Source organism: Manis javanica, chromosome 14 (genome assembly GCF_040802235.1).
Source record: "Manis javanica isolate MJ-LG chromosome 14, MJ_LKY, whole genome shotgun sequence".
Classification (NCBI taxonomy): domain Eukaryota; kingdom Metazoa; phylum Chordata; class Mammalia; order Pholidota; family Manidae; genus Manis; species Manis javanica.
The window spans coordinates 10,766,794-10,791,351 of record NC_133169.1 but is presented as its reverse complement, the minus strand read 5'-3'; the positions used below and the strand labels follow the sequence as shown (position 1 = coordinate 10,791,351).

The 24,558-nt window shown below is 53.2% G+C and overlaps 3 protein-coding genes and 1 long non-coding RNA gene across 7 annotated transcripts in view; 2 read left to right on the top strand and 2 right to left on the bottom strand.

Annotated features, from left to right (window-relative positions):
• LOC118972112 (uncharacterized) overlaps positions 1 to 12,546 on the bottom strand; it is a 35,331-nt gene extending 22,785 nt beyond the window's left edge. The window contains exons 1-2 of the long non-coding RNA XR_005060930.2: positions 12,141 to 12,546; positions 1,920 to 2,060 (exon numbers count right to left, since the gene is read on the bottom strand). This is a non-coding gene — a long non-coding RNA (uncharacterized lncRNA). The remainder of the gene's footprint in view (positions 1 to 1,919; positions 2,061 to 12,140) is intronic.
• EFNA1 (ephrin A1) lies at positions 10,861 to 18,604 on the top strand. 2 transcript variants are annotated; one of them, XM_037016720.2, is made up of 5 exons: positions 10,861 to 10,880; positions 16,163 to 16,458; positions 17,246 to 17,311; positions 17,463 to 17,513; positions 17,689 to 18,604. In XM_037016720.2, exons 2-5 carry the CDS (start codon positions 16,260 to 16,262, stop codon positions 17,799 to 17,801), a joined length of 429 nt encoding a protein of 142 aa, XP_036872615.1. In that variant the 5' UTR covers positions 10,861 to 10,880; positions 16,163 to 16,259; the 3' UTR covers positions 17,802 to 18,604. The 2 variants fall into 2 exon arrangements, with proteins under 2 accessions (XP_036872615.1, XP_017531987.3); XM_017676498.3 differs by lacking the exon at positions 10,861 to 10,880 and adding an exon at positions 12,588 to 12,938.
• A 137-nt stretch (positions 18,605 to 18,741) lies between these two features.
• SLC50A1 (solute carrier family 50 member 1) lies at positions 18,742 to 21,950 on the top strand. Of its 3 annotated transcripts, none has more exons than XM_017676439.3 (6): positions 18,742 to 19,711; positions 20,020 to 20,097; positions 20,243 to 20,366; positions 20,952 to 21,113; positions 21,376 to 21,495; positions 21,577 to 21,950. In XM_017676439.3, the coding sequence occupies exons 1-6, from the start codon at positions 19,548 to 19,550 to the stop codon at positions 21,676 to 21,678; spliced, it is 750 nt and encodes a 249-aa protein (XP_017531928.2). In that variant the 5' UTR covers positions 18,742 to 19,547; the 3' UTR covers positions 21,679 to 21,950. The 3 variants fall into 3 exon arrangements, with proteins under 3 accessions (XP_017531928.2, XP_017531929.2, XP_036872616.1); XM_037016721.2 differs by having other exon boundaries at positions 19,560 to 19,692; XM_017676440.3 differs by lacking the exon at positions 20,952 to 21,113.
• Positions 21,951 to 22,403: 453 nt separating this feature from the next.
• On the bottom strand, positions 22,404 to 23,444 carry DPM3 (dolichyl-phosphate mannosyltransferase subunit 3, regulatory). Its single transcript, XM_017676444.3, has 2 exons — positions 23,295 to 23,444; positions 22,404 to 23,059 (listed from the first exon to the last, which is right to left on the bottom strand). The coding sequence occupies exon 2, from the start codon at positions 23,053 to 23,055 to the stop codon at positions 22,777 to 22,779; it is 279 nt and encodes a 92-aa protein (XP_017531933.1). The 5' UTR covers positions 23,056 to 23,059; positions 23,295 to 23,444; the 3' UTR covers positions 22,404 to 22,776.
• Positions 23,445 to 24,558: the final 1,114 nt, after the last annotated feature.

Sequence of the window (24,558 nt, the reverse complement as noted above, 5' to 3'; positions counted from 1 at the left end):
ACAAATCATCTTGCCCCCAACAAATGCTGTCCCCACACAAAGGATTTCCTAATAGACTGATGTATCTGCTACATAATAAACTATAATAAAATAAAACCACATTTTGTTCAATTATATTTTGAATTCCACCCATTCTAAATTCAGTACCCTTATATATACGCTCTAAATGAGGCAAAATTCAAAGACCATGAAACAAACAAAAAAAATCCTGAAGTGTGATGGCTTTTACCAAATTAAATCTGTACCACTGCACGGTCTTTATTGTCTGCCAAATAATCCTCTTTAAAAACACACACACAAAAAAAAACCCAGTTTAATTCAACAAATGATGGAGCGCCCACTCTGGGCATGGAGCTGCAGGGAAGACACTGACAGCCAAGACGTAGTTCTGGTCCTCAAAGGACGTGTGATGAGGAAGGGACACGTATTCAGCTGGACTTCAGAATGGAAGGAGCAAAGTAAACATTGTAGAAGACAAAATGCCATGGGGGCCCGGCAGAGGGAGTGATTAATTCACACTGTGGGGAGGTGGTCCTGAGCCAGCCGCCAAGTAGGACTCGGGTTTTGACAGCTGGGGAAGGCGTACCCAGGCAGAGGAAAGAGTTTATGCAAAGGTGGGCCGTGATGTGCGGGAAGACGCATTATCTAATTTACCAAAATGTATATTGCAGTATTCTAATTATTATAGGTTGTCAAATAGTGTCACACCTACTTGCTTTAGCAGTAAAAATCACATGCCTGCATTATTACCCCTATAGGCCTTGAACTAATGATCTGTAAGTATAGTGGTTTTACGAAACATGCTAATTTCCCAGGGTAAACCAGCCTCCCCAAACCCAAGCCCTTTTACGTGCGTCCCTTTACACACATTCCAACACTAGGAACACACACCCTGACCAACAAGAGCCTCCTTTTGTTGCCCCCCTATTCTTGTCAGCGACTCGGCATCACTCCCTCTAAACTCCCTCGTTAACACATACTCCAGGCCACACATGCACGCGTACTACCAGCGCCCCATACATAGCGCCAGACAGGAAACATATTGGGAGGATTTTAAACAATTTTAAAATGTGCCTTCAAATTTTACAACTTGCTTTACTTGCCCGAGGGAGGAACCAAGGCCCTTATATAAATACCACCCCAAACAGGCCTGTTCTACATCCCACCCAGCTCGGGGATCTCGGTTTCTCTGTGTGAGGCTCGGGGTGGGTTTGCCAGGTTTTGTTTATTTAAAATTTTTTTTTTCACTTCACTTGTGTCTTCTGTGGTGACTGGCTTTTTCGCCATGTTTATTTTATAGGCACTCCCAGTAGCCCATGGAGAGGAGGAGCAGCCGTTGCACCTCGGCGCACCAGCCACACAAGCAGCCCGGGGAAAACCATCTCGCAGGCTCTGGGTGGACCTTTGAGGAACCATCCCGAGGAGTGGGCTGCCTGGCCAGGAAGCGCACAGTCCCTACAATCAGGGTGGCTGTGGGCAGAGGCAAGGCCCTTCTCCTCCTTGCGGGGGCTGGGGGTCCCCAGAGAGTGCTGGGTGGGCCAGAGCCTCTCAGGCCCAGCCCCTGGCCCAGGGACCTTATCCACAGGGGGCCCTCAGGATCACCAGGCTGCTTTGCCCCCTGTCCTGCTCACTGAGTCACAAACTGGAGGCTCCAGGCACCCTTTGCTGCTGTTGGGTTTGTCACCTTCGTTGAAGTATGGTTGACAGACAACAAGATTCACACATTTTAAGTGCACAGGTTGATGATGACTTTGGAGAAATGTGTTCACCCTGTAACCAGCACCCCACTCAAGATGCAGAGCATTTCCGTCCCCAGGAGAGTTTCCTTGTGCCCCCTTCCAGTCAGTGGCTCAGCCCTACCTGACCCCCTCTTCTGGTCACCCACCCCCCTGCGCTCTGTCACTGAAGATTAGATTTACCTGTTCAGAACCAATTCACTTTTCCCAGCAGGCTCGCTGGCTGGGGTCAGGCACTGTCTCCCTCCTGACACCTGGCCCTTCTACGGCTGCACACCGAGTGTCCAGGTCCATCTAATGACACACAGGGCTGTTTGTTTTTGTCTATAAGGAGAAAGAAGAGAGAGTTCTGTTGAGACAGGAGCCTGGGAAGGAAGGAGGTCTTGGGTACTTCCTTGGCCTGGTGGAAGGGTAGAGGCAGAAGACAGATAACTGGCTCGATAAGGGCTTTGGGGTCTCAGGGCCTGATTCTGGGCCTTTGGGTGACTGTGCCACCGAGTTGGATTGAGGGCCTGCCCCCAACCTGAGCAGGGGACCCAGCTCCACCCAGCACGATGTGCCTCAGCTCCCCCCTGCTGCCCTTGGCTGCCCTCTCCTCAGGAAAAAAGGCCACATCTCTCTTTGCCCAAGCTTTCTGCAGAGGGACTTGGTTGGGCTGCTGTTGAGAAGGGACACTGGCAGGACATTCACCAAAAGCTGATGGCTCAAGTGTGCCCTGGGGTTGGAGACCACCAAGCAGCCAGGAGGGAACACCTCACAGGAGTGTCCTTGCTGGAGGGGCTGAGGAAGCCCCACAAGGCTCAGCAGCAAAGCCCATCCTCAGAGAGGGCTGGAAATCCCACTGCTAAGGGAGCAAGGTGGTCAACACCCAAATCCACCCCCTGTCCAGCCCCAGCAAAGCTTAACATGGGGCTTTTCTTGGGACCCCCAGCAGAGGGGACCCGGGAGGGGAGGTAGAGATTCCTGCCACCCCACCCCCACCAGCAGAAAAACCAGGCACCCTGAGGAGCAGCTGCAGCCCTCAACCAGCACGGGCCGTCGAGATGAGCCAGTGACATGACCTGTGGGGACCATCGGCAGTATTTGAGGAGGACTTTGCAAGGGGCTGAAGTCCCCCATCAGCAGGTAGGAGCAGGAGTGCGTTGGAATGGAATTCACGCCTGTCACTGTGAGCCCTCTGCGATAAAAGTCATGGTAATTACCACCATGAGAGCTCACACCAAGATCCTTCCATATTCCAGACACGCCAGCTTTTCTAAGTACTCTGAATACATTATTTCATTTAATCCTCACCATGATTCTTTGCCAGGCACTGTTATTACTACTCTCAATTCATACATGAGTAAACTGAGGCACAGATGTGATTTGCTCAGGGTCACATCCTAGTGCCAGGGACCTAGTGAAGGAACAGAGCTGGGATTTGAATCCCTGAAGTCTGTCCCTTAGCCCAGACGAGTGAGGCCTGGGGAAGCAGGTGACCTGGAAACAGGTTCTCGTGGCTTCCTTCTAACACCCCTGAGCCCTCCTTCCACCACCTTCTCCCTCGCTGCCTCTCCTCTGAAAAACAGCTGCTCCCCCCTTGGCCAAGATGGACTCCTACTTCTGCCCTGAACCCCATTCCCACATGGGCTTCCTCCTGGGGCCTGCTTCCTCAGTTTCCCCTCTGCATCTACAAGTTTTCCCCGGTGGTTCTTTCCTCTTCATCTACAACTGGGCCCAGAGTTCTCCATTCAAAACAAATCCTTCCCTCCATTCTGAAGCTGTCTCAAGCTACCTCTCCTAATAAACACCTGCTTATTTGCTTGCCCTGCTCCATTTCCCACTCTGGGGTCACAGAATCCCAATTTTCCTGTGAGGCCCCCTCCTTCTCCCTCCACCTCCAGGTCCGGTGGCAAGCTAGTGTCTTTAGCCTGGCCAGTGTCAGCACCGCAGCTCCAGGCCGCAGGGATTAGTTTGGGAATGGACCTGTGGCCCAAGGCAGGATAATGGGCATCTTCCCTGGGTTCCTGCTGAAATACCAGAGGTGTTCTCCTGGGGTGACTAAGGTGACATGATGTCAGGCAGAAACCTGTACCTTGCCTCCCTGACAAATGTACCCAGCCCCCTCTTTTATGATTCCTGCCTGGCTCTTGGCAGGCACTGTGTTTGCAAGTCAGCTCTCTACTCTCTCTTATGAATCTTAGGGCCTCAAACCCCAATTCTCTGGTGCATCCCCACACCTCTAACTCAGGGCACTGTCCCCAGGCCCAGCCCCTGTTATGCAGCTTCTCAACCCATTCTCCAGGCTTTCTCAAGCACTTTAAGCTTAACCTGCTGAAATAGAAATAGAACTCCTTGTCCTTCCCAAAAACACACACTTGCAACTGACCCTTCTGGTCTCCCAGGCTTTAGACCTTGGCACCATCACTGACCTGCTCTGTACCAGTCCAGGTTCTGGCTGGCCAGTAACAGAAACCATCTCAAGGACACAGAAAAGGGGATGTGTTGGAAGGAATGTGGTCACTCCTACAATGAATGGGAAGGCTGGGAACCTGCCTTGAGAGATGGGCAGGGACCAAGTACAGGGGGGCAGCCAGAACTACAGCTGGAAATAGCTAGTAGGAAATGAATTCTAAGCTCCCCACAACTTTGCGTCTTCCCTTTGCATGGGGAGCCCTGGGTGGGGCATCTGATTGAGCTCTAGAGAAAAGACCTGGGAGAGCAAGCATTTTATCTGCAGTCGTGCCTCCCACGTGGGCTCCTGATGCTGAAGAGAACCCCATCTTCTCCCCACATCCAAACAGCTGCTGCATCCTGTAGAGATAATTTCCAGAATTGCTTTGGATCTCTGTGTCCCCAGCGGCCTGCACCCCAGGCCAGCACATGTTGCTCATCTCTAGGGGCAGCTGCCTGATCAGCTGGATGGCGCAGTGGTTAAATCAGGATGCTTGAGCCAGACTGCCTTGTTTCAGATTCTGGCTTCACCCCTTAAGAGCTGTGTGACTTCAGGGAAATTGTTAACTTCTCTGTGCTTTCAGTTTGCTCCTGAGGCTACTACTACCTGTCCCTTGTGGTGATTATGAAGATGAAGTGCATTAATGTACTCAAGGTGCTTCAGATGAGCCTGGAATGGAGACCATGATGTATAAACATGAGGGGTGTTGTTATTCCCAGGGCATCTTGCCCTTTACCCACTCTCGAGTCTCCAAACCCTCATGCTCCCTCTGCCTTCCCTCGGCTTTGGTTCCCCAGTGAAATACAACGCCCTTGGCTTGTCTCTGAGGCCAGGCTGGGTTGGCCCAAGGGCCCTTCTCCAACCCAATCTGGAATGTCTTCAGCACTGAGGACATTCTCCCTGTTAGCCACATCTCTGAAGGGACCCGTCCAGGGTGTCTGTACGGACACCCCCGGACATGGGGATTCAGGCCCTGAGAGGAGTTATTTCTTCTGCAGCTTTCCCCCAAGGTATTTACCACGTTCCACCTTGCACCCCAGTCATTTGTACCTCCTGCCCCTCCTCTCTGGGTGGTTCTGACCCTTTGCTCAGCCCCGAGCTCTGTCTCCCTTCCATTCTTGCGTGCCTTCCCCCCACTTGCTCCCCAGGACCCTACAGTGACTGGCCCACCGTTAGCAGACATTGAAGATGCCAAGAGCCTGAGAAAGAGGGGCTTGGGGAGGAGGAGGGATGGGCTGGAGTAGAACCAGGGGCCAGTGAGGAACTGGAAGAGAGAAGAGCCAGCTCGGAGGGACAGATCCTCTCTTCCTTACTTCGCCCCTTCAGGTCAGTGAGCAGGGCCTGCACTGGCCCTCTGGGCATAGAACACCCTTGCCCACCATTCCTACCTGGGGAAACCTCAGAAGGATCCTGCCCACTCATCTGTGCCCCCACTGACCCTCAGAGCTCCTGGCTGCCACGTTCCTGGGGCATTTATCAAGTACTCACTGGTAGAGCAAATGTTTGTGTTCCTGGGGTTCGTCCTCCCCCACCTTCCCTACATCCTGCAGGCTCCCCTCCACACCCCCTTATCAGCACTTTCCCCCCCCAGTCCACCCAGGAGGGCCGCCCATGTAGAGAGAAACACATGCCAGCCAGTGCTTATCAACACCTGTTCCCCAGCCGAGGCCAGACATTTCCATCATTCCTCAGGTCACAGCCACCATTTCATCTCATCCCTGTGAAGAAAGTCATCTTGCTCCCATCTTACAGATGAAAAAAACGGAGGCTCAGAGAGGTTAAATGAGCTTCTCAGGTTTCACAGCTGAGACCTCAGCCTACTCTGCTGCTTTCTCTCCCTGTTCTCAGGTGGCCTTATCTGGCCTCCCCTGCAGGGCCTATCAGAGTACCTGACATATAAACAAACTGACCTCAGTAAATGTTTGCTGAAGAGGAAAGTAAGCCATTATCTGGGCATCTACTGGCTGCAGAGGCAGGCCAGGGCAGGCTTATGCCCTGGAGGACTGCATCTCACAAGCCTCTCCCACAAACCCCCTTCCGTGCCTTCTAGGATCCTCCCACCTCCCCGTCCCCTCTCCCCTTCCCGCACCCATGCGCTCTGGTGCTGGAAGGAGTTGCCCCCTCTCCACCCCTTGCTTTTCCTTCTCAATACACCCTTCCTCCTTCCGGGCACAGCAAATTCGGCACTCTGTGCAGGTCTTTCCCTTAGACCTAGGACAGCTCGGCCACAAGGTGTGGAAGGAATAATGCAGGGCAGGACCCACCCACCCAAGCCCCGCAGAGGAACCCCTCAAGTTCTGAATTCCATCACACTTCTAAGCCCCTGTTTCCTCACCTAGCCAGTGGGGGCATAAGTCCCTCTTTGCCCACCATCCAACGTGCAGGAGTCTATAAAGATGAAATAGTATGTGACAAAATACACAGCCAAAAACCCTGGAAGATCGTAAAACGTTACACAAATGAAAGGGATTCTGAGCAGGCCTTAACATGGGCATTAAAACGAAACCTTTCAAAGATATTTGCCATAAAAATTTGCAGAGCCTCGGGGAAAAAATCAAGACATGTGCTTGCTCCTGAGCTTTAACTTCTGTGCGTGACTTTTTTCCTTCGTTTGAGCTTCTCCAAGCTGTTTGCACTGATCGTGTATTCCTTTTATAATCAGGGGCAGAAAACGTTACATAAACTAATACTTCTGAAATAAAAATATTGAGACTCCTGCTTTAAAACTAAGTTATAGTGAAAGATTCTAGCCAGGGGTTGAAAGGAGGCTCATGGGCTGCCCTGCGAGTGAATGTCCTCCTGCCCACCCTTAACCTGGCCTTTCTACTCTGGAAGGCTGGAAGCTGGGGGGCAGGAAGGACGGATTGTTCCTCCAACCACATCACAGGGAAGGGATTCCTGCCCCTACGGCCGCTCTGCTCTTCTTCCCTGCCTACAGCAGGACGCTAGAGGAAGCCCTTCTCTGAGCCTCAAGGCGCACAAAGACACTCCAAAGCAGTAAGTATTCTGAGCTTCCTACTCCCCCCCTGAGCTCCAGACCCCCACCTCCAGCTGCCCCTGGGACACCTCCCCATGGAAGTTCTTCTGCTGGCCCTTCAAATGCAACACGTCTGCCGTAGGCAGGCACCGTTCAGGACTCATCTCTACTGCCAGCCTAACACGCTCCAGTTTCTTTGGGGAGCAGAACCAATCCCATTTAGGGGAGAAGGGCCCCCGCCCACGTCAGGCCAGTCCCTTCTCCTCCTTCACAGATGCAGGTGTTGCCATGGACTCTAAGCCAGTTCTGTCTCCTGAGGCTAAGTTGTCTAGGAAGCTTCTAGAAAAAATTTTCTTACCAGATAAAAGGGGACCTTTGTAAGGAGAATGTCTTGTGTTGCAAGATGCCTTGTGTTGCTCCCACCCCTTCTTCCTGTGGCTCCTGTAGCTTGAATGTAGCTCTATGGCTGACACAGCCACCTTGTAAAAAGGGTCAGGAAGACAGCAAAGCAGAAAGGCCCAGAGCACTGGGTCCCTGACCACACTGTTGAGCTGCTGTCCCACTTCCAGAAGTGCTTTGTTATGGGGGAAACATAAAACCTCTTGTCTACTCAGCTAGTAGGTGGGTATTCTGTTATCTGCAGCCCAGATCATTCCTAATTGACACACATCCAAAACAGCACTCTCCATCCATCCTTCCCAGGTCTGCTCCTCTCCTTTCTGTCTCCAAGTGGCCCTTCTGCCCACCAAGCCAGCCAGACCCCTCCCTGCCTCATGCCCACAGTTCAGCTCTGCTCTCTAGCCTGTCACTACTCAGCATCAAGCCCTCCTCGCTCCCACAGAGCTCCTACAGCTGAGGCCTAGCCAGCCCCCTACTTCTGAGCTCCCTCCTCTACCCAAGTTCCGTTATCCACAGTGATTTCTCTAAAATGCACGTCTGAGTATGTTTCCTACTTACGCATCTACAGACTACAGAATAATGTTCAAAATCCTGAGTTTGGCATGCAAGGCCCTTGACAGTGTGGCCCCCAAACCACCTTGTGCTCTCACCTCCCGCCTCTCTCCCGGGCCCATTCTGTAATTCTAGCTACACGAGAGCATTCGCTGCACAAGCTCTCACCCATCTACCTGTGTTTTGTTTCCTCATCCCTGAATGTGAATGCCTACTTATCCTGCAAAACCCATTTCAAATATCCCCTCCTCTGCCCGAAGAAACATTGCTTCTTCTGTGAGGAAGCCTGTTATTCCACTTGTACTTTTATTAAATTCCTATATTCTAATTATATATTTGCCAGCAGACTAGATTCCTGTAGGGCCAGGATATATTTCAGAGTTGCCAGGGCCTCCCAGGACAGTGTTCAACATTAGCGATCAATCAATTTTTGTTGGAAAAGGCGACAGTACAAGACACCTTCTGGTGTTTTCTGTGCAGAAACCACAGTCCCTCCCACCCTCCTTAGCAATGTCTCTCCCATCTCCTTCCCAAACCACCCTTCCCTGCAGTGGGCTCCCAGGGGAAGAATTCCACCTTCTCCCATGGAGTCTGGCCCCATCCTGAGCTGGATGTGGGGAAGGGACAGATCCATTAGGTTTTGGTCACCTTGGTCCTCAGTAAAACAACTTAACTAGTAGTCAAAAGACTCTGGCTCTGGTTTGGCAGTATCAAAAGCATTTACTCACATCTGTGAAATTCTCTAAAATATAGAAAAGAAGATGCCCAGATTTCATCTAAAACGTAAGCTCCATGAGAGCAGGGCCTTCACCTATTTTCCTCCACTAAGTTCCCAGCCCCAGTCCAGAGCCCATTCCAGAGTGGGTACTCCGTAAATGTTTGTTGACTGGAAGTCAATCTCAGGGTTATTTCTAAGTTCTAAGAGCCAGTCAACTCAACTGCTTAGCAGCTGAGGCATGCTTGAGTGTGCGTGTGAATGCATTTATTTCTACCCTGTATTGTTACAGTGGCAAACTCTGAAACACCCACTTAATGAAACATTACACTGCTGTGAAAAATACTGTTTATATAGCATTTACAACATGGAAAATGTCTTCTGTTGTAAAGTTAAAGGGAGAAGAAGTACATAGTAGAAATGAGTCATGTTTATCACACTATCTAAAAACGAGCAAAGAAAATCTCCAAGCAAAAGGCTGTCATGGAAGGGACAAAGATGGGAATAGTGGCTGGTGAGTCCTTCCCTTTATTCCCCTGTTCTCTATTTTCTAACTTTTGAAAAATGTACACACATTACTAATAAAATGGGAAACATACACTTTATTTTTCAAAATGACGGTGAGGAGTGGAGCAGAGACTGCTCCAGGCTCAGGATTCCACTGAAGCAGCCCTCCCCTCACCCCATTGCCCAGAGATGCCCTCAGGGGCTGCACCAGATAAATGGGTGCCCCAAGGCCCTGTGGCTCTGTCCTTCCCCACACACTGTAAACCACTGGCCGCTCAGCAAGGGAGAAACAATCAAAATAGCTCTACCTGTTCCAGACTAGAAATAGCATTTCAAGTGGACAGTACCCCGCTTCCAGAGGTCAGGCCTCTCCCAAGGCACTCAAAGAGTTAAGCCCCTCAGGAATTCCCACAGAGTACTCACCAGGGGAATTTCCCAGACAGGCAGACAGTCACCTCAGACAGCTCCTGCCACCTAGCACAGATGTTTGCCTGGGGGTGGCATTGCTGAAAGCCAGCTCAGGCGCACCACTTTGTGGTGAGAGGTGGCCCACAGCAAGAACCAAGACTAGACCCGTCCGGGCAGGCTGGGGGCTGTGATGGGACGGGATGGAGGCTGAGTTGTCTGCAGCCTGAGGTCCAGGCTTGCAGTCTTTAATCCCTTAAATTGGGCTGCGATTGCATCGCACAGTGCCTGCAACTCTCCTCTTGGTCCGCCAGGCGTCACAGCAGCTCTAGGGGTGTCCGGGCAGTGCGAGTGCGTGCTGTGGGTCTGAGCTATTAGCACTTGGTAAGTTTTTCTATGAACGGTGGCTTGTCCAGTTCCCCTCCTGGTCAAGGGGCTCCCCAAGGGTAGAGATTTGAACTTAGAAACACCCTTACCCTCGGTGCCCATTACAACACCCGGCGCCTTGGGGTGCCATTAGGTCTGACCAATGATCCCCAAACGCACCATTGTTTGGACAGAAGAGTGATGAGATCAAAGCCTGAAGTGAGAATACTGGGGAGAGCGCCAAGCCTGGGAAAGAGGGTTCCATGTCAAGTTCTGGCCCAGAATTTCCCCTCACCTCTTCTGCATTCCGCTTGCTGCAGCCCTAGACGCAGGCAGGGCGGGAACGGACGTGGCCCCGCCGGGCTGGGCCAAGCGAGCCTGAGCCTGCCCGGCCCTAGCGGTGCAGCCCAGGGACCCCACACGTTCCCGTCCAGCAAGCAGTCCAGCTGTCAGAGACACAGGGAAACATGCCCCAAACCTCCAGAGGGCAATCCTGGGCCACCGTCTCTGTAGAGCTACCACCACCCTTCCTCTGTGTAACCCCTCTCCTGGTTTCTTTTCAGAGCAGTAGGTCCATTAGAAGTACCTTCACTGAACTGTGATCTCACTCAGCAAATATTTATTGACCATCTACTACGTGTACTAGGCGCTGTGCCAGGCGCTGGCCAAACAGCAGTGAATCAAAAAACCCTGCCCTCGTGGGGCTTCGGTTCTATGGGACACACGAGCAGGGATGGGGTGATCTCTCCGGGGGGCACGTGGAAGGACGACACCCAGATGTCTGCCCAGGTGAGCAAAACGCGCGTGAGGCGCTGCCCTGGGGTTGGTCGGCGGGTAGACTTCGGCCCCAGCGGGAGGGGCGGGCCGCACCTCCGTAAACGCGGGGCTGGGCACGTCGCCTGCAGCAGGTGCAAGCCAGGGGATGGAGGGGGTAAGGGGTGGAGGCTGTGTGCAAAAGCAGACCCGATCCGGCTGCGAGCACCTTGGTAAATATTTATCCTAAGCTCGGCAAGTCAGGCCTCTAGCAGCTCGCGCCCCACGGCGGGTGGGGGCCGGCCCGGGCCGTCCCCTGTCCCAAGCTCCTCCCCGGCGCGGTCAGCGCCCGACTAGCCGCGGCGTCTCGGCCCCGCGTAATTACAGAGGCTGTCGCCAGGCCTGGCCGTAAAAGAGGAGGATGAAACGGCCTGGGAACCGGGGAAGCTGGGCCTGAGCCTGCTGGGGGCCGCGGGTTTGTAGCTTCCCGCGGTACGCCCCCGCGTGGAAGTGCTGGCCAGGGGTGCACACTACTCGCACCACCAAGCGGGGGGCGCATACAAACAGCCACACAATCACACATAAGCCACCAAATGCCGCAGAAACATAACGTTTGGCCCTCCCGCTCTAGACACACACACACACGCACACACACACACGAGCCTAATCAAACACCAGCCCGCCCTCTCCACTCGGAGAGCCGGGAGGCAGACACCACCCGCCAACCCTTCTCCAGACTGCAGTGGCTCCCGAGGGGGTGAAGAGCCCCGAAAGGCGAATTCCAGCGGGTTTGTTTTCATGGCGCGGGGGAGGGGGGACGAACTGGGAACTGGGGCCTGACTGACTGGAGACCAAGCCCAGATTGGCGACTCGCACAAACACCCCGCGCGTCCCCACGACCGCTGCTCGTCCGTACACCTTTCCCCTCCTCTCCACACGCAGTTCACAAACATTAGTATACATACGTCAAAGTTTCACACGCTTCCCCACAGGCGACTGTGATACTACTAACAAATGCTTTCACACTTGCGCTCCATCACACGTAGTTACACATGCCAGATGCACATGTGTGGTTACAGTTTGTCACCCTTAGTGCCCAGATTCTCACAGTCCATATTCAAAGCCCGTTTGCAGGGTGCACGTGTGTTGGCGCGGCGCGCGCGCGCACACACACACAGGTCATTAGTGCCCTTTGGCGCACCAGAAACAAGAGGGAAGGCCCAGGATCCCGAGTGTCCCTCCCTTTGTCCCGAGCGGACAGAGGCGCCCTTAGCCCCGACCGCACACGTTACGCACTTAATCACACAGGGTCGCACTTTGTTCCCGGCATCTAGGCGATGACACAATCTCCCGAACAAAGGCAACATTGACAAACCCAACAAAAACAAACAGCCGCGTGTGTGGGGAGGAGCAGCCGAGCGCCGAGTCCGGGATGGGGGAGTATGAGGGAAGTGTGGGAAGGCGGGCGCATAAGCCTGGCTGTGAGAGGCTCGGGAAAGGTGCGGGACCTATCAACAATGTTGCACCCTGCAAGATGCGCGCGGGGCGCAGCAAAGCTGGGTCCCGCACCCGCGTGCTGGCGGACCTGCACGTGGAGTTCATTCCCTTCTCCCTCCCGGGGACTCAGCCCCACCTTCTCGTGCCCGGGGGACTAAGGCCCCACCACTCCGCACACCCCTCAAAGCTGCACGCAGACCCACAAGTGAGTGAACACGCCGCGCTGGGCAGGTTGGTCCTGGGGCTGGGGCTTGCGCGTCGCTCCCCGAGCGTCCCGGATCCTCCCCTCCTCCACCTCCCCAGCCCCCAAGCCCCAGGGCCTCACGCGGGGCGGGGCGGGGGCGGGGCGGGGTGGCTGGCGGCGCCGGCCCAAAAGGCGGAGTCGAGAGGCGAAGGGGCCAGAGCTGTGAGCGCTGTGCCGAGAGCGCCGCGGAGAAAGCCAGCGGGAACTCAGACCCCCGAGAGGAGCCCCTCGTCCTCGCCCGGCCTGCCCAGGCCCCGCGCCATGGAGTTCCTCTGGGCCCCTCTCTTGGGTCTGTGCTGCAGTCTGGCCGCTGCTGACCGCCACACCGTCTTCTGGAACAGTTCAAACCCCAAGTAAGCCCCGAGTCTGTGGCTGACAGCCTGGGTGCCCGATTAGCACCGCGCCCCCGCCACCCAGGTTAACTGCCCTGGCCAGCCCCTGACCGGTGTCTTGGGAGGTGACCAGAGGAGGGAGGGATTTCGTAGGTTTTCTTCCCCTCACTTCTTCCCCCCTAACTGGGAATGCCCGACCCCAGAGCAAGAACCTGCCCTTGCCTGCCTGTACTGCCACTATTTCTGTACTTCCTTTCCTTCCCTCTGGCACCCCTATTACTCCGAAGTGAAGGATCCATGCTGATGTTCCTGCCTCCTGCATGGAGCACCTCCCTGGCGGCCAGGGCTCTTGTTCTAGGCCCTTCCACCACGGAAGCTTCCCTGCCTCTCCTTGTGTGTCATTTGGGCATCTGTCCACAGTGACAGGTACTTGATATGACATCAGAAGTAAGCAGAATTTTCACAGTAATCCTGGAAGGACCCTTCTGGAGAGATCTGGGCTGTGGACATTAGAAGTTCATTCTGTATTTAAGGTGTCCCTGGGAAGCCCTCTCCCACAAGGGATCTTTTGAGGTAGCATGAATGAGGCACATGCTATGTGGGGGTTGGCTGAGAGAGTCACCTATTCTTTAGATAAAGTTGTAAAACTGAAAACGGGTGGGGCGGGAGTTCATGGGAAATGTTTAGAAGGAATGGAAGGGGTTAATAAGGTTGCCAGGATGCTGGGCAGGAAGGAGTTAATTTCTGCTGGGTACGTTTAGGGCTGTGAGGCAAATGGTACTAAAGGAAGAAGCTCCTGCTTACACCCTTTGTTCTTGCCCTTGAGTTTTCTGTAGTTATAGGAACAATATTTGCGGGAAAACTGAAGAGGGGGGTAGGGTGGAGCAGGGCGAGGAGGGCTGTGCCGCTTGGGGTCAGGAAAAAATGCTTCACTTAGCTTAGCCACCCCAGCCCTAGCGTGCCTGTCCCTTACTCCCCTTGAGAAATATGTTGTGCCAGCTTCTTCTGACCCTGTGGCAGCATTGTTTGGTGGGGGGTCTGTCGTCTGTGGCATGTTGCGCGGGAAGGAAAGAGCCCGCTGCCAACCCCAGAGAGCAATGCCCTCTTGCCCACTCGCCATCCAGTTACCCCCACCCCACTCCTTGTTGCTTAGTCTTTGCTTCCTTGACCCAATCTTGTTCTAGTGGGAGAGAGCAAAGTCCCTGTTTATGTCCATGCCAGGTGTTGGCTGAAGGAGGAGGAGGGAACAGGAAGCCGGAGTAGGGAGGGGGGGACCTTAGCCTTTTCCGTTCCCAAGCTCCCAGGTTTCCTCTCTTTCAGGAAGGAGCCTCTTCCTTGCCCCCCTTCCCCGCCTTCCCTGACGCCGCTGTCCCCTTTCCCAGATGGATAGCAGGAGTCAAAGGAGCATGAAGTGGAGCAGATTGTGCCACCAGGAGGGGGGTGATGGGTGCCCCACCAAGCACGGCTTCTCCCCTGTCCATCTGGCCACACACACAAACACACACACACAGCCTACCATACTCAGGACTAAAGAGAAGCCAGCCCAGAGTGGAATCTACAGGCAGCCAAGTGGGCTCAGCTTGAGGGCAAAGATGAGGTGGCCATGAGCTGCTCGGGTGTGAGGCTGGCATGGGTGACTCAGGGCAGTGGGCATGGGCCATGGAGATCTCCAGGCCCCAGGCTGGGGCAGCGTGCGAAGAAGGGTGGTGCCCCTGTGAGCTTGGCACTGGCCTCCTTGGTGCTGGAGGGGCAGGTAGCCTGCCCATTCAGACCTGCCAGTGCCTAGGGCAAGTGGGCACTGTGTCATCCTGGGGTCCTGGGGGATGTCCACATTTGCCAAGGTGAATTTGTACAGGCTCTCATGAATCTGGGGCGGGTGGCAGAGGTGGGTGAGGAATGAGTCAGTGCCCGTCACGGGAATGGGGGAAAGACGCCAGGCCCAGAGCTGAAATACCTGTTCTGAAATGGCTTCTATGTTTATCTCTCCAGAGAGGAATTTTAAAAGCCTCTCTCTGCTCCTCTCTTTCTCTCTCTCTCTCTTTTCCCCAGGGTGGGGGCAGGGCCCTAGTAAGCCTAGCTTGAGTACTGGCAGGCTGCTGCAAGGCCCCGCCTCTTAGGGGTCATGCTGACTGGACAGTGGGTGCCCACCTCAGAGGCCTCTGGGCCTAACTCCTGCCCCTCCACCCCACCCCACCCCCATGCCCTGGGCTTTGGTTTGAAGCAAGTTGGCAGCCAACTCTGATGAGTCTGTAGCTGGCAATGCTTGGGGGAGTTTAGAGAAGCTGACCAGCTTAGAGAGGGAGGTGGGGAGGCACTTTTCCCCCTGCTAGGACCCCACCCAGACTGGAGCCAGGTGTCTGGAGCTGGGGGAGGGGCCGGTGGGCAGTCAGGCTGGAGCCTGTGGAGCCTGGGGGGAATGGGCTGGGGGAGGGGAGCTGGCTCCACCTTGGGAGGAGGGGAGGGAGGGGAGAGGCAGTCTCAAGTCTGAGAACTCCAGCATTTCGGGAGCTCATCTCCAGGGAGGTAGGAGTGTGTGGCTTTTGGTGATAGAGGGCCCCAGAAGTTTTGGAGTGCTTTGAGAGAAGTGGACAAGGAGACCTGAGCATAAGTACGAATAGCTAGAATGAATTGTTGTAAGTGATTTCATTTGAAGGTCTGGGCATCATCTGTGAGCCTGGGTGTATTGGGCGTCTGGAGGAAAGCGAAGCTGAGAAATGTGAGATACACTTGGTGGCTCAGCAAAAGGAGAGGAGTACGAAAGGTGAAGATGTGCATGTGTGGGGGCTGAGGCTAGCATGGTGAAGAGAAAGGGGTTCTGGATCCTGATTATAGAATGGGCCACTAGGGTCTGAGACTGAGGTCTAAGAGCATTTAAAGGAGCAACTGGTAGAAACAGATTTGGGGAAATATTTATGGGTAGAAGTGAATGATGAGTGAGCTAAGGAAGTATTTAGAAGCCCATCCTTAGTAAATATCAGGGGGTTATGGGAAGTGCTTTGGTACCTGAAAGATACTAAGTGGATGCTATTTAGAGGACTAATGGGAGACAGTGATGGTGGGGAGAATGTTTGGAGATGGTAGAAGGATATTTAAGAGATCAAGATCAGTAAATACTAAGAGTTGAGACTTTCAAAAAACCTTTAGGGGGAGCAGTATGAAATATAAGGGGCATGTAAACATTTGGAGGCTCAAGACTGGTCTGGCTTCTGAGCCGCCTTGCTTCCTTCCCGTCTGCGCATGCCCAGGTTCCGGAATGAGGACTACACAGTACATGTGCGGCTGAATGACTACCTGGACATCATCTGCCCACATTACGAGGATGAGACTGTGGGAGACGCTGCCATGGAGCAGTACACACTGTACCTGGTGGAGCATGAACAGTACCAACTGTGCCAACCCCAATCCAAAGACCAGGTCCGCTGGCAGTGCAACCAGCCCAATGCCAGACATGGCCCGGAAAAGCTATCAGAGAAGTTTCAGCGCTTCACACCCTTTACCCTGGGCAAAGAGTTCAAAGAGGGACACAGCTACTACTACATCTGTGAGTACCTGGGAGGCATGCAGACAGGTGCCTATACTGGGGGCCTCAGCCAGTGTGGTGCATATGCTTGGGTACATGCTTAGGGAGTCGGGCAGCACATGGCCCCTTCCAATCCTGAATTCTGTTCTCATTCATTCACATTACAAATGTGGAGTGCACTTCTACAGTGCACTGGACACTCTGCTTGGCACTATAGGCACAGAGATAAATAAAACATTACAGGATCCCTGTCAGGAAGCTGGGAAGGGACACACATAGATTAACATAGCATTAGAACAGTACAATATGGTTAGATCTGAGCACAGGGGCCCTGGCAAAATGACTTCGGTACCTGCCGGGCAGGGGTGGGGATTCAGAGAAGGCTTCCTGGGGAAGAAAACCCAAAAGCTTAAGACAAGCAGAGGAGCTGGCTAGGTTTGAGGCAACACATGCAAAGGGAGCAAGGTATCTTCAGGGAACTCCCTGTGGCTCAGCCTGGCAGGAGTGGGGAGGGCTCAGAGAGGTGGACAGTGCAGATCATAGGGGCCTAAGAAGTGCTAAGGAGGTTCGACTTCATCCTGAGAACAGTGGAGACAGTATTGGATTTTAAGAGTTACAAGATCAAGCCAATGGTATCCCAAAGACTTCAGAAAGTAGGCAAAAACTAAGGAAGGTAAGGATTAAAGATTAGAGGGAAGAGAGGGATTAAAATGAGTAGAGACAAAGAAACCAGGGCCAGAGGCATTTGTGCTTATATTTTCTTCCAACAAAGGTTCCTTCCTTAACACCCTGTGGGCTTATCTTGCAGCCAAACCCATCTACCACCAAGACCACCGGTGCTTAAGGTTGAAGGTGACCGTCAATGGCAAAATCAGTGAGTGTCAGGGTCTTGGGGGCCTCTTGCCTGCATCTCTGTACTGGGCCTGGTCTAGTGATCCAGGATCCCACTGCCCAGCCCAGCCAGCACTCCCATCCCTCTCCCTCCCCAGTCCAGTACCTGATCTACAGCCACTCTTGTCTTTCAGCTCACAGCCCTCAGGTCCATGCCAATCCACAAGAGAAGAGACTTCCAGCCGGTAGGTAGCTGGAGCAAATTAGGCTCATGGCACAGAGGGGGACTGCTTGAGGAGGTTTGGTACAGGCGGTGGCTCCTTTGCTGGACAGGGGCTGGGGAAACCTTACTGGGTTCTGGGGGCCAGTGCCAGCAACTGGGCCTCTCACCTTGGGGGCCTTTGCCCTCTCACCTTACAGATGACCCAGAGGTGCAGGTTCTACACAGCATTGGTCACAGTGCTGCCCCCCGCCTCTTCCCACTTGCCTGGGCTGTGTTGCTCCTTCCACTCCTGCTGCTGCAAACCCCATGAAGATGTATACCACATCTGGCCTAAGGCTTGGAACGGGGCTGAGGAGGCAAGCGCAGGCACCCCTCACCTGTCCTGGGGCCCCTCCCAAAGCCCCATTCCTGGGAACCACTCCCATCACATGCACAAGCTGCCAGCCAGCAGCCTCAAAACGGGTCAGTATTAAGGGTTTCAACCCAAAGGAGGTCTGCAAGCTGGGCAGTGCCACCCCTACCTCCACCTCAGAGGGATGGACACAGAAGTGGGGACAGTTCTTTCCCCAACATTTCTGCCCTTAAGCCAAAGAAACAAACTGTGCAGATACAGCCTCTTAAAAAGGGCACTGTGGGAGCCAAGTTGGAAGGAGCCTGGGGTCCTGCAGATGGGACACTGAGCTTGGCAAAGATGCCCCTCCCAGAGAGAGCCAAGGATGCCCAGATGAACTAACTGAAGGAAAAGCAGGAGAGTTGCCTGCTTGGGAGCCAGGGACAAGAGAGGCAGCACGCTTGGGCTGACCCCACATCTCCCCCAAGACTTCTGTCTATGGACCTGCCACAGAGGGGTGTGCATCCTCTCCCATCCTGGGGCAGCACTCCCCAGAGCTGTGCCACTGGGGGGGCTGTGCCAACTTGTTCTTAAGAGTGTAGCTCTGAGGGCAGTGCCCATGAGCACAGAGTCTGTGCCTAGAGTGTAGCCTGAAGGGCAGGGCCCACGTGTATAGAGTCTGTATATAAACTTGATGTGTGTTTGTGCTGATTTCTACAACTGGAGTTTTTTTATACAATGTTCTTTGTCTCAAAATAAAGCAATGTGTTTGTCTTTTTGGACATGCTTTTCAGGCCCTCCATCCTAATTTGTGAACACTGGTCCCTGCTATGTGCTAGGCTCTGTGCAACTCTGGTAGCGATTGGGTTTGAAATTTTTTCCCCTCTCTGTGGAAAGGGGAAAAAAATATGCCCATCACCAGCCCAAAAGGGTGGGGTGTTTCCTCCTCTGAGGGTTGCCCTACACAGGAGCACTCCCCACAGCAGTCGCTCAGGTTCTAGGCTGCACCCCACTCTGGAAGTTCTTCCCGTCTAACCTCTGCCTCACTCCCACTTTCTCAGTGCCTGGCTTTGGCGTGTTGTTCAGGTACTCTTGCTGTTGGGTGAGTCAGGGCAGCTGCCGGCTGAGGCATGCGACCCCACCCCACAGCCCCACCAACAGGGACATGTGGGAAGCTGGGAGGGAAAGTTGCCAGCAGCCTTGGTTGGACCAGGAGGTCAGTGATGCGCGTTTCAGTGGGCTGGCCAAGTCATGGCAAGTTGGCAGTGTGGCCAAAGGGAGAGGGCACCTGACAGACTTGTGATACCTGGCTACCCCTGTTATTTGGGGGAAAAAACAAGAGGCTTCAGGAAAACCTACCAAGCTCTGGGTATCTGAGGTTCTGATCTGGAGCTCTGATGAGAAGCGTGTTGAAATCTGGTTGGGTCTAGCAAGCTTTTGAGGTCTACTACGTAGTAGGTTCGCGGCCTGTGGGAAAGAGTTGAGGATGGGGGTCTAAATGATTCAGGGAGTAAGCAGGAGAGGAACGGCGGGTGTCGGGCACAAATCTGCAGAGCCGTAGGAAGGGGTCCGGCTGGGATCTGCAGGCCGCCGCCAGGACAGGAATCCTGCGTGTCTGCCGCAGGCCCGCAGAGACGGCCCAGCGCTCGGAGGGGCTGGGCCTGATTCCGGCTTGAGGTTCTAGGGCTGGGCGGGATTCCGGTTCAGTTTCCGGTGGGACGGCCGATGCCACGGGGGCGGGGCTGGAGACGCGAGGGGCGGGACTCCGGCGTCGCCGGCGGTGGACCGCGGGTTCCGGCTCCGGGAGGGATGGAGGCGGGCGGCGTGGCCGACTCGCTCCTTTCCGGAGCTTGTGTGCTCTTCACCCTCGGCATGTTCTCCACCGGCCTGTGAGAGCGCGGCCGGGCCGGGCTGGGCAGGACCAGGAAGTCAGGAAAGGAGAAACGGGGGACAGAGACGTGGCGGCAGCCCCAGGCTGCGTCCGGAACCTGGGGTCAAAGTGGAATAGGGTTTTGGGGGTCGGGGTACGAGGGCGAGGTGGATCACTTGACCTGAGAAAGAAGGCAAGGGAGCTGAGGGCGGGGCCAGGGGGCCTGCAGCGGTGCAGGGAGGATGACAGGTATCGGGGATCTCGACTTCCCAGCAGCCTGGTTCTGCCCTCCCACCTTACACCCATGCCTTCGGGGCTCCGTTACAGCTCGGACCTCAGGCACATGCGGATGACTCGGAGCGTGGACAGTGTCCAGTTCCTGCCCTTTCTCACCACGGATTTCAAGTGAGAGGGGAGACGGCTGCGGTGGGAGAGGCTATCTAAGGGAGGTGAGGGAGTGGGAGGAGGAATGTGGAAGAGGCCCCCCCTCTCAGGCCCCACTCCCACACTCAACTCTGCGGGGCGTATCTCCCTCCTTTCCACCCTGCAGCAACCTGAGCTGGCTGAGTTATGGGGCCTTGAAGGGTGATGGGACTCTAATCATCGTCAACACCGTGGGTGCTGTGCTTCAGACCCTGTATATCTTGGTATATCTGCACTACTGCCCTCGAAAGGTAGAGGCCTTTCTCCTGGACCCACCTTTCTGCTACACGCCCTGCCTTGCTGGCAGGGCAAACAGTGCTTCCTAGAAGACTCTTAACAGGCAGGCACTGGCACCTCTTCCTGGAAAGCCGCTCCAGCCTTGCAGTCATTACCCCCCCTATTGTGGCAAGCTGGTAGCTCTGCCTAGCCTGATGGTACCTTGCTGCCCAACAAGCTGAGGGGAAAGGGCTTTTGTCTCCCCATAGTTCCTTTAGAGCAAGGGCCAGTGATTGAGAATGAGTTGATCAGCTCTGTTTCCCCATTCAATCAACACAAGCATTTATTAAGCTGCTAATGTAGGTACCAGGTTCACAAAAATACCTTTCCCTCTCCTAGAAACTTCTAGTGGGTGGAATCACTGGGTGATTGTGGGTGGATTAGACACGTTCTCAAGTCCCAGGAGGGAAATAGGCTGTGGCAAGTGCAAGCCTTTAAGCTTAGAGAACGGCTGGCTCTGCCACTGGAGCACGGGACGAAGCAGGAGGAATTAATTCCAGCAGGGGAGTCAGAGAGGGCTCCTGATACATCTACAAGTGAGACTACCCTCTCCCCTGCAGCATACTGTGCTCCTTCAGACTGCAGTCCTGCTGGGGGTCCTTCTCCTGGGTTTTTGCTACTTATGGTTGGTGGTGCCAGACCCTAAGGCCCGGCTTCAGCAGCTGGGCCTCTTCTCCAGTGCCTGCACCATCAGTATGTACCTCTCACCACTGGCTGACTTGGTGAGTGAGGGTGTTCAGGTGGGGGAGATAAGAAGGATCGGGCTCCTACTAGCTAGAGACTGTGGCTTACACTGACGAGAAAGGGAAGATCCGAAACTCTAGAAGGAGACAGGGCAGTAGAAGAGGGTGAGTGGGAGGCCAGAGGAAAAGTTTGGGTAACAGAATAGGGAGGATATTTGACTTTTTCTAAAGAAATTCTTAGGCAAGGTGGGAGCTTCACTGTGTGTCTGGGCTAGGATTGTCTTTCATCCTTTTCCCACAGGCCAAGGTCATTCAGACTAAATCAACTCAACGTCTCTCCTTCTCACTCACCATTGCCACCCTCTTGACCTCTACCTCCTGGACCCTCTACGGGTTTCGACTCAGAGATCCCTACATCATGGTAAGCAGAATAGAGATGGTGTCACAGATGTGCAAGGTGGGCAATCGGCTCCTTTCCTCATGGCGGCCCTTGTGATTTCAGGTGCCCAACTTCCCAGGGATCCTCACCAGCCTCATTCGCTTCTGGCTTTTCTGGAAGTACCCCCACAAGCAAGACAGGAACTATCAGCTCCTGCAAACCTGAGGCAGTTCACCTGATCACTGGCACCTTAAGGCCAACTTATTACCAAAGAGAGTGCCTAATTTCAGCTGTTCCTGCCAACCAGTTCCCCAGGTGCAGTGGGTTGTGGGAAAGAAGTAACTGAAAATTGAGAAACCAAAAAAGAAACAGTTTTAGTTAGAGGATTAGGAGATGAACCACTTTATTTCTTAGAGATCCTATTTTCTAATTTTGGAGGTTGGGGTGAAATCTTTAGAATGTGCCTTAAAATAAACTTCCCTATCCTTGCCCCTCAAGGTTCCTGCTGTGTTCAGTGATTCTCAGCCTGCCTGGTCTGGGGAAGGGTAGAGCTGCACTGGCTGGACCTGCAGTTATTCTTGGGTTGCTAAGGTTAGCTCAGAAAAGGTATCTGACCAAGAGGTTGGAAAGACCTAGGAAAGCATTAAAAAGAACAGAGCTTGTTCTGTCATAAAAAGAAAAGAAATCCTGCCATTTCCAACAACATGGATGGATCTAGAGGGTATTATGCTTAGTGAAATAAGCCAGTCAGAAAAAGACAAATACCGTATGATTTCACTTATTTGTGGAATATAAAAACAAAGCAAAACAGAAGGACCAAACAACAGTAGACTCATAGGCGCTGAAAGTAACTAGTGGTTACTGGGCGGGAGGGGTTGGGGAGAGTGGAGGCGGGTAAAGGGGCATAATAATTTGCAATCACAATATAAACTGATTACAGGGACTGTTGATTGTATATTAATGATACTTTAATAAATAATAATAAAAAGAACAGAGCTTGGATGTTATGAAGAATGGAAGTTAGGCTTAAAGAAGTACTTCCTGACAGGGTTAAAACGACTAAGAAAGTGAAATGACATTTCCATCCTGAGAGACCTTGAGAAAGGGTCTTTGCCTCGAACAAAAAGGAACACCAGCAAGATGCAAAAACAGAGGCATCTCAGGAAGGCAGCTCATCTACCTCTCATTTCTCAACAACTGGTACACAGAACCCCTAACTCCCACTCACCATACTCCCACTAAACAAAGTTAGAGAAAAAAAAGAACTTGCTCTTTAATGGGGGAGGGAGCGTAGGCCGCGCCCGCCTGAATGGGGTTAGGGTGTCAGAAGCGCATCCCCCTACGGGCTAAGTCGGCTCGGGCCTCCTGGATCTGGCTCTGCAGTTCGTGGGCGGCATCCTCGCAGTCGTGAAAAGTGGCCACGCGATAGCCCACAGTGCCCAGGGCATAGCAACCGGCGGACACCAGCAAGTAGGCGGGAAGTGGCCACAGGACCTCCCGGCATGCCGAGGGCAGCTCCAGGCCCACGGCTCCGAGGGTCAGGGCCGCCCAGGTGGCGCTCACAAGTGCCAGTCCCCAAAGCCACTGCGCTAATTTCGTCATGTCACTGTGGGAAGAGAAGGCAAAGCTCGAGGTCCCTTCCACCCTCTCGCCTGCAGCATGCTGTGCTCCTTCAGACTGCAGCCCTGCTGGGGGTCCCTCTTCTGAGTATTTGCTACTTTTGGTTGCCACCCCCTCTTCATTTAATACCAATTCCCTGTCCTACCTCACCCACGCCCCGTGCCACTTCTCTAGCGCTCTCGCCCTCGTAGTGCTTTCCATTCAACCCTCAACCCACTTACCCTTTGCCGCGGGTCTCCGTTGCCCGCGCGCCTCCTGCTTCAGCGACCGGAAGTCCTTAACGGCTCGCGCACCTCTTTCCGCGTGGCCTTATGGGACTTGTAGTCCACCTCTGGCGGCCGCGGTCTTACCGAAACTGAATTAAACGGAATCTGCCCCCGCAAACTCCTTTCTGGGCCCCTAGGGGCTTCGGTGTCCTGCTCCAAGCTGGCGTGGGGCTTGTAGAATTTAGCACTTTGGTGGGTATGTAGTACCGTTCTCTTTAAACTTCACTTACGCATAGAGATCCCATTCATTCATTCACTCACTTACTTACTCTTTTATTCACTCGAACGTTTCCTGAGCGCCGCGATAGACTTTGGAGAAACAAACACTTGGCCCCTCCTGCGAAGGCGGGGGAAAGCAGGAGTCAAGAAAGCAGATGCTGCATTGACAACCACCGGGATGCCTTGACGTACTGTTAGAACAGAGGCTGTAATATTTTAAAAAAGAAATGCAGGGGAGCAACTAGTAAAGCTTGGAGCCATAGGAAGAAGGGCTCCAGGAAGGTGTTTTTAAGAAAAAACTAAAACAAAAAACATGTGTGGGGACGTGATTACCTGATGCATTTAAGGTATTGAGAAAAAGTATATACATCTTTCAAAGAGTTTGGGGAATGAATTCACAATATATATATAGAAGACCAAGTAAAAGAAAAGGTCAGGCGATTTTTCAACCTTAGGGAAAACACTGAGTAAAAGAAAGAGAATGGATAAAAACTGATGAAAACCATTAGGAACATAACTGTGGTTAGACAGAATTTGGTTTATTAAATCGCTGTTGCAAGAGAGAACACACGGCAGAGGAACTATGGTACGGCTCATCAAATGAAAAAAACAGGGTCGTTGCAGGATATGGGAAAGGGTTAAGTTTAGGTAATATTTTAATGAAGCAGGGTTTTGATAGGATCAAGGTAAATGAGGATGTAAGAGAAGGAATCAACAAGCCTGGGCTGAGAGGTGAACTGAGGGTCCACTTTGAAACTACAAAATTAAGACAATCAATTTTAGATAATTACATAATAAAAAACTACATAATTAAATGTAGAATGTTGTATCCAAACTGTATCTGAAGTTTTGCACTGAGTTTGGAAATCTGCTTCTGTGTCAAACTGATACATGGCCAGACTTCCAGGCAAGAATGAAATGTTCCTTTCTCACTGATTGCTTTCAAACAGCAATTTGTGACTAAATGATTTTAGAGGAGGAAGTATCTCAGCCCGTGTCC

Bases quoted from the DNA above. Each gene is read 5' to 3' on its own strand.
- EFNA1 (XM_017676498.3), top strand. From the start codon at position 12,847: ATGGAGTTCCTCTGGGCCCCTCTCTTGGGTCTGTGCTGCAGTCTGGCC. The intron at 12,939-16,162 runs GTAAGCCCCGAG...GCGCATGCCCAG, and splicing joins TGGAACAGTTCAAACCCCAA to GTTCCGGAATGAGGACTACA. The intron at 16,459-17,245 runs GTGAGTACCTGG...CTTATCTTGCAG, and splicing joins ACACAGCTACTACTACATCT to CCAAACCCATCTACCACCAA.
- SLC50A1 (XM_017676439.3), top strand. From the start codon at position 19,548: ATGCCACGGGGGCGGGGCTGGAGACGCGAGGGGCGGGACTCCGGCGTC. The intron at 19,712-20,019 runs GTGAGAGCGCGG...GCTCCGTTACAG, and splicing joins GGCATGTTCTCCACCGGCCT to CTCGGACCTCAGGCACATGC. The intron at 21,114-21,375 runs GTGAGTGAGGGT...CTTTTCCCACAG, and splicing joins TCTCACCACTGGCTGACTTG to GCCAAGGTCATTCAGACTAA.
- DPM3 (XM_017676444.3), bottom strand. From the start codon at position 23,055: ATGACGAAATTAGCGCAGTGGCTTTGGGGACTGGCACTTGTGAGCGCC.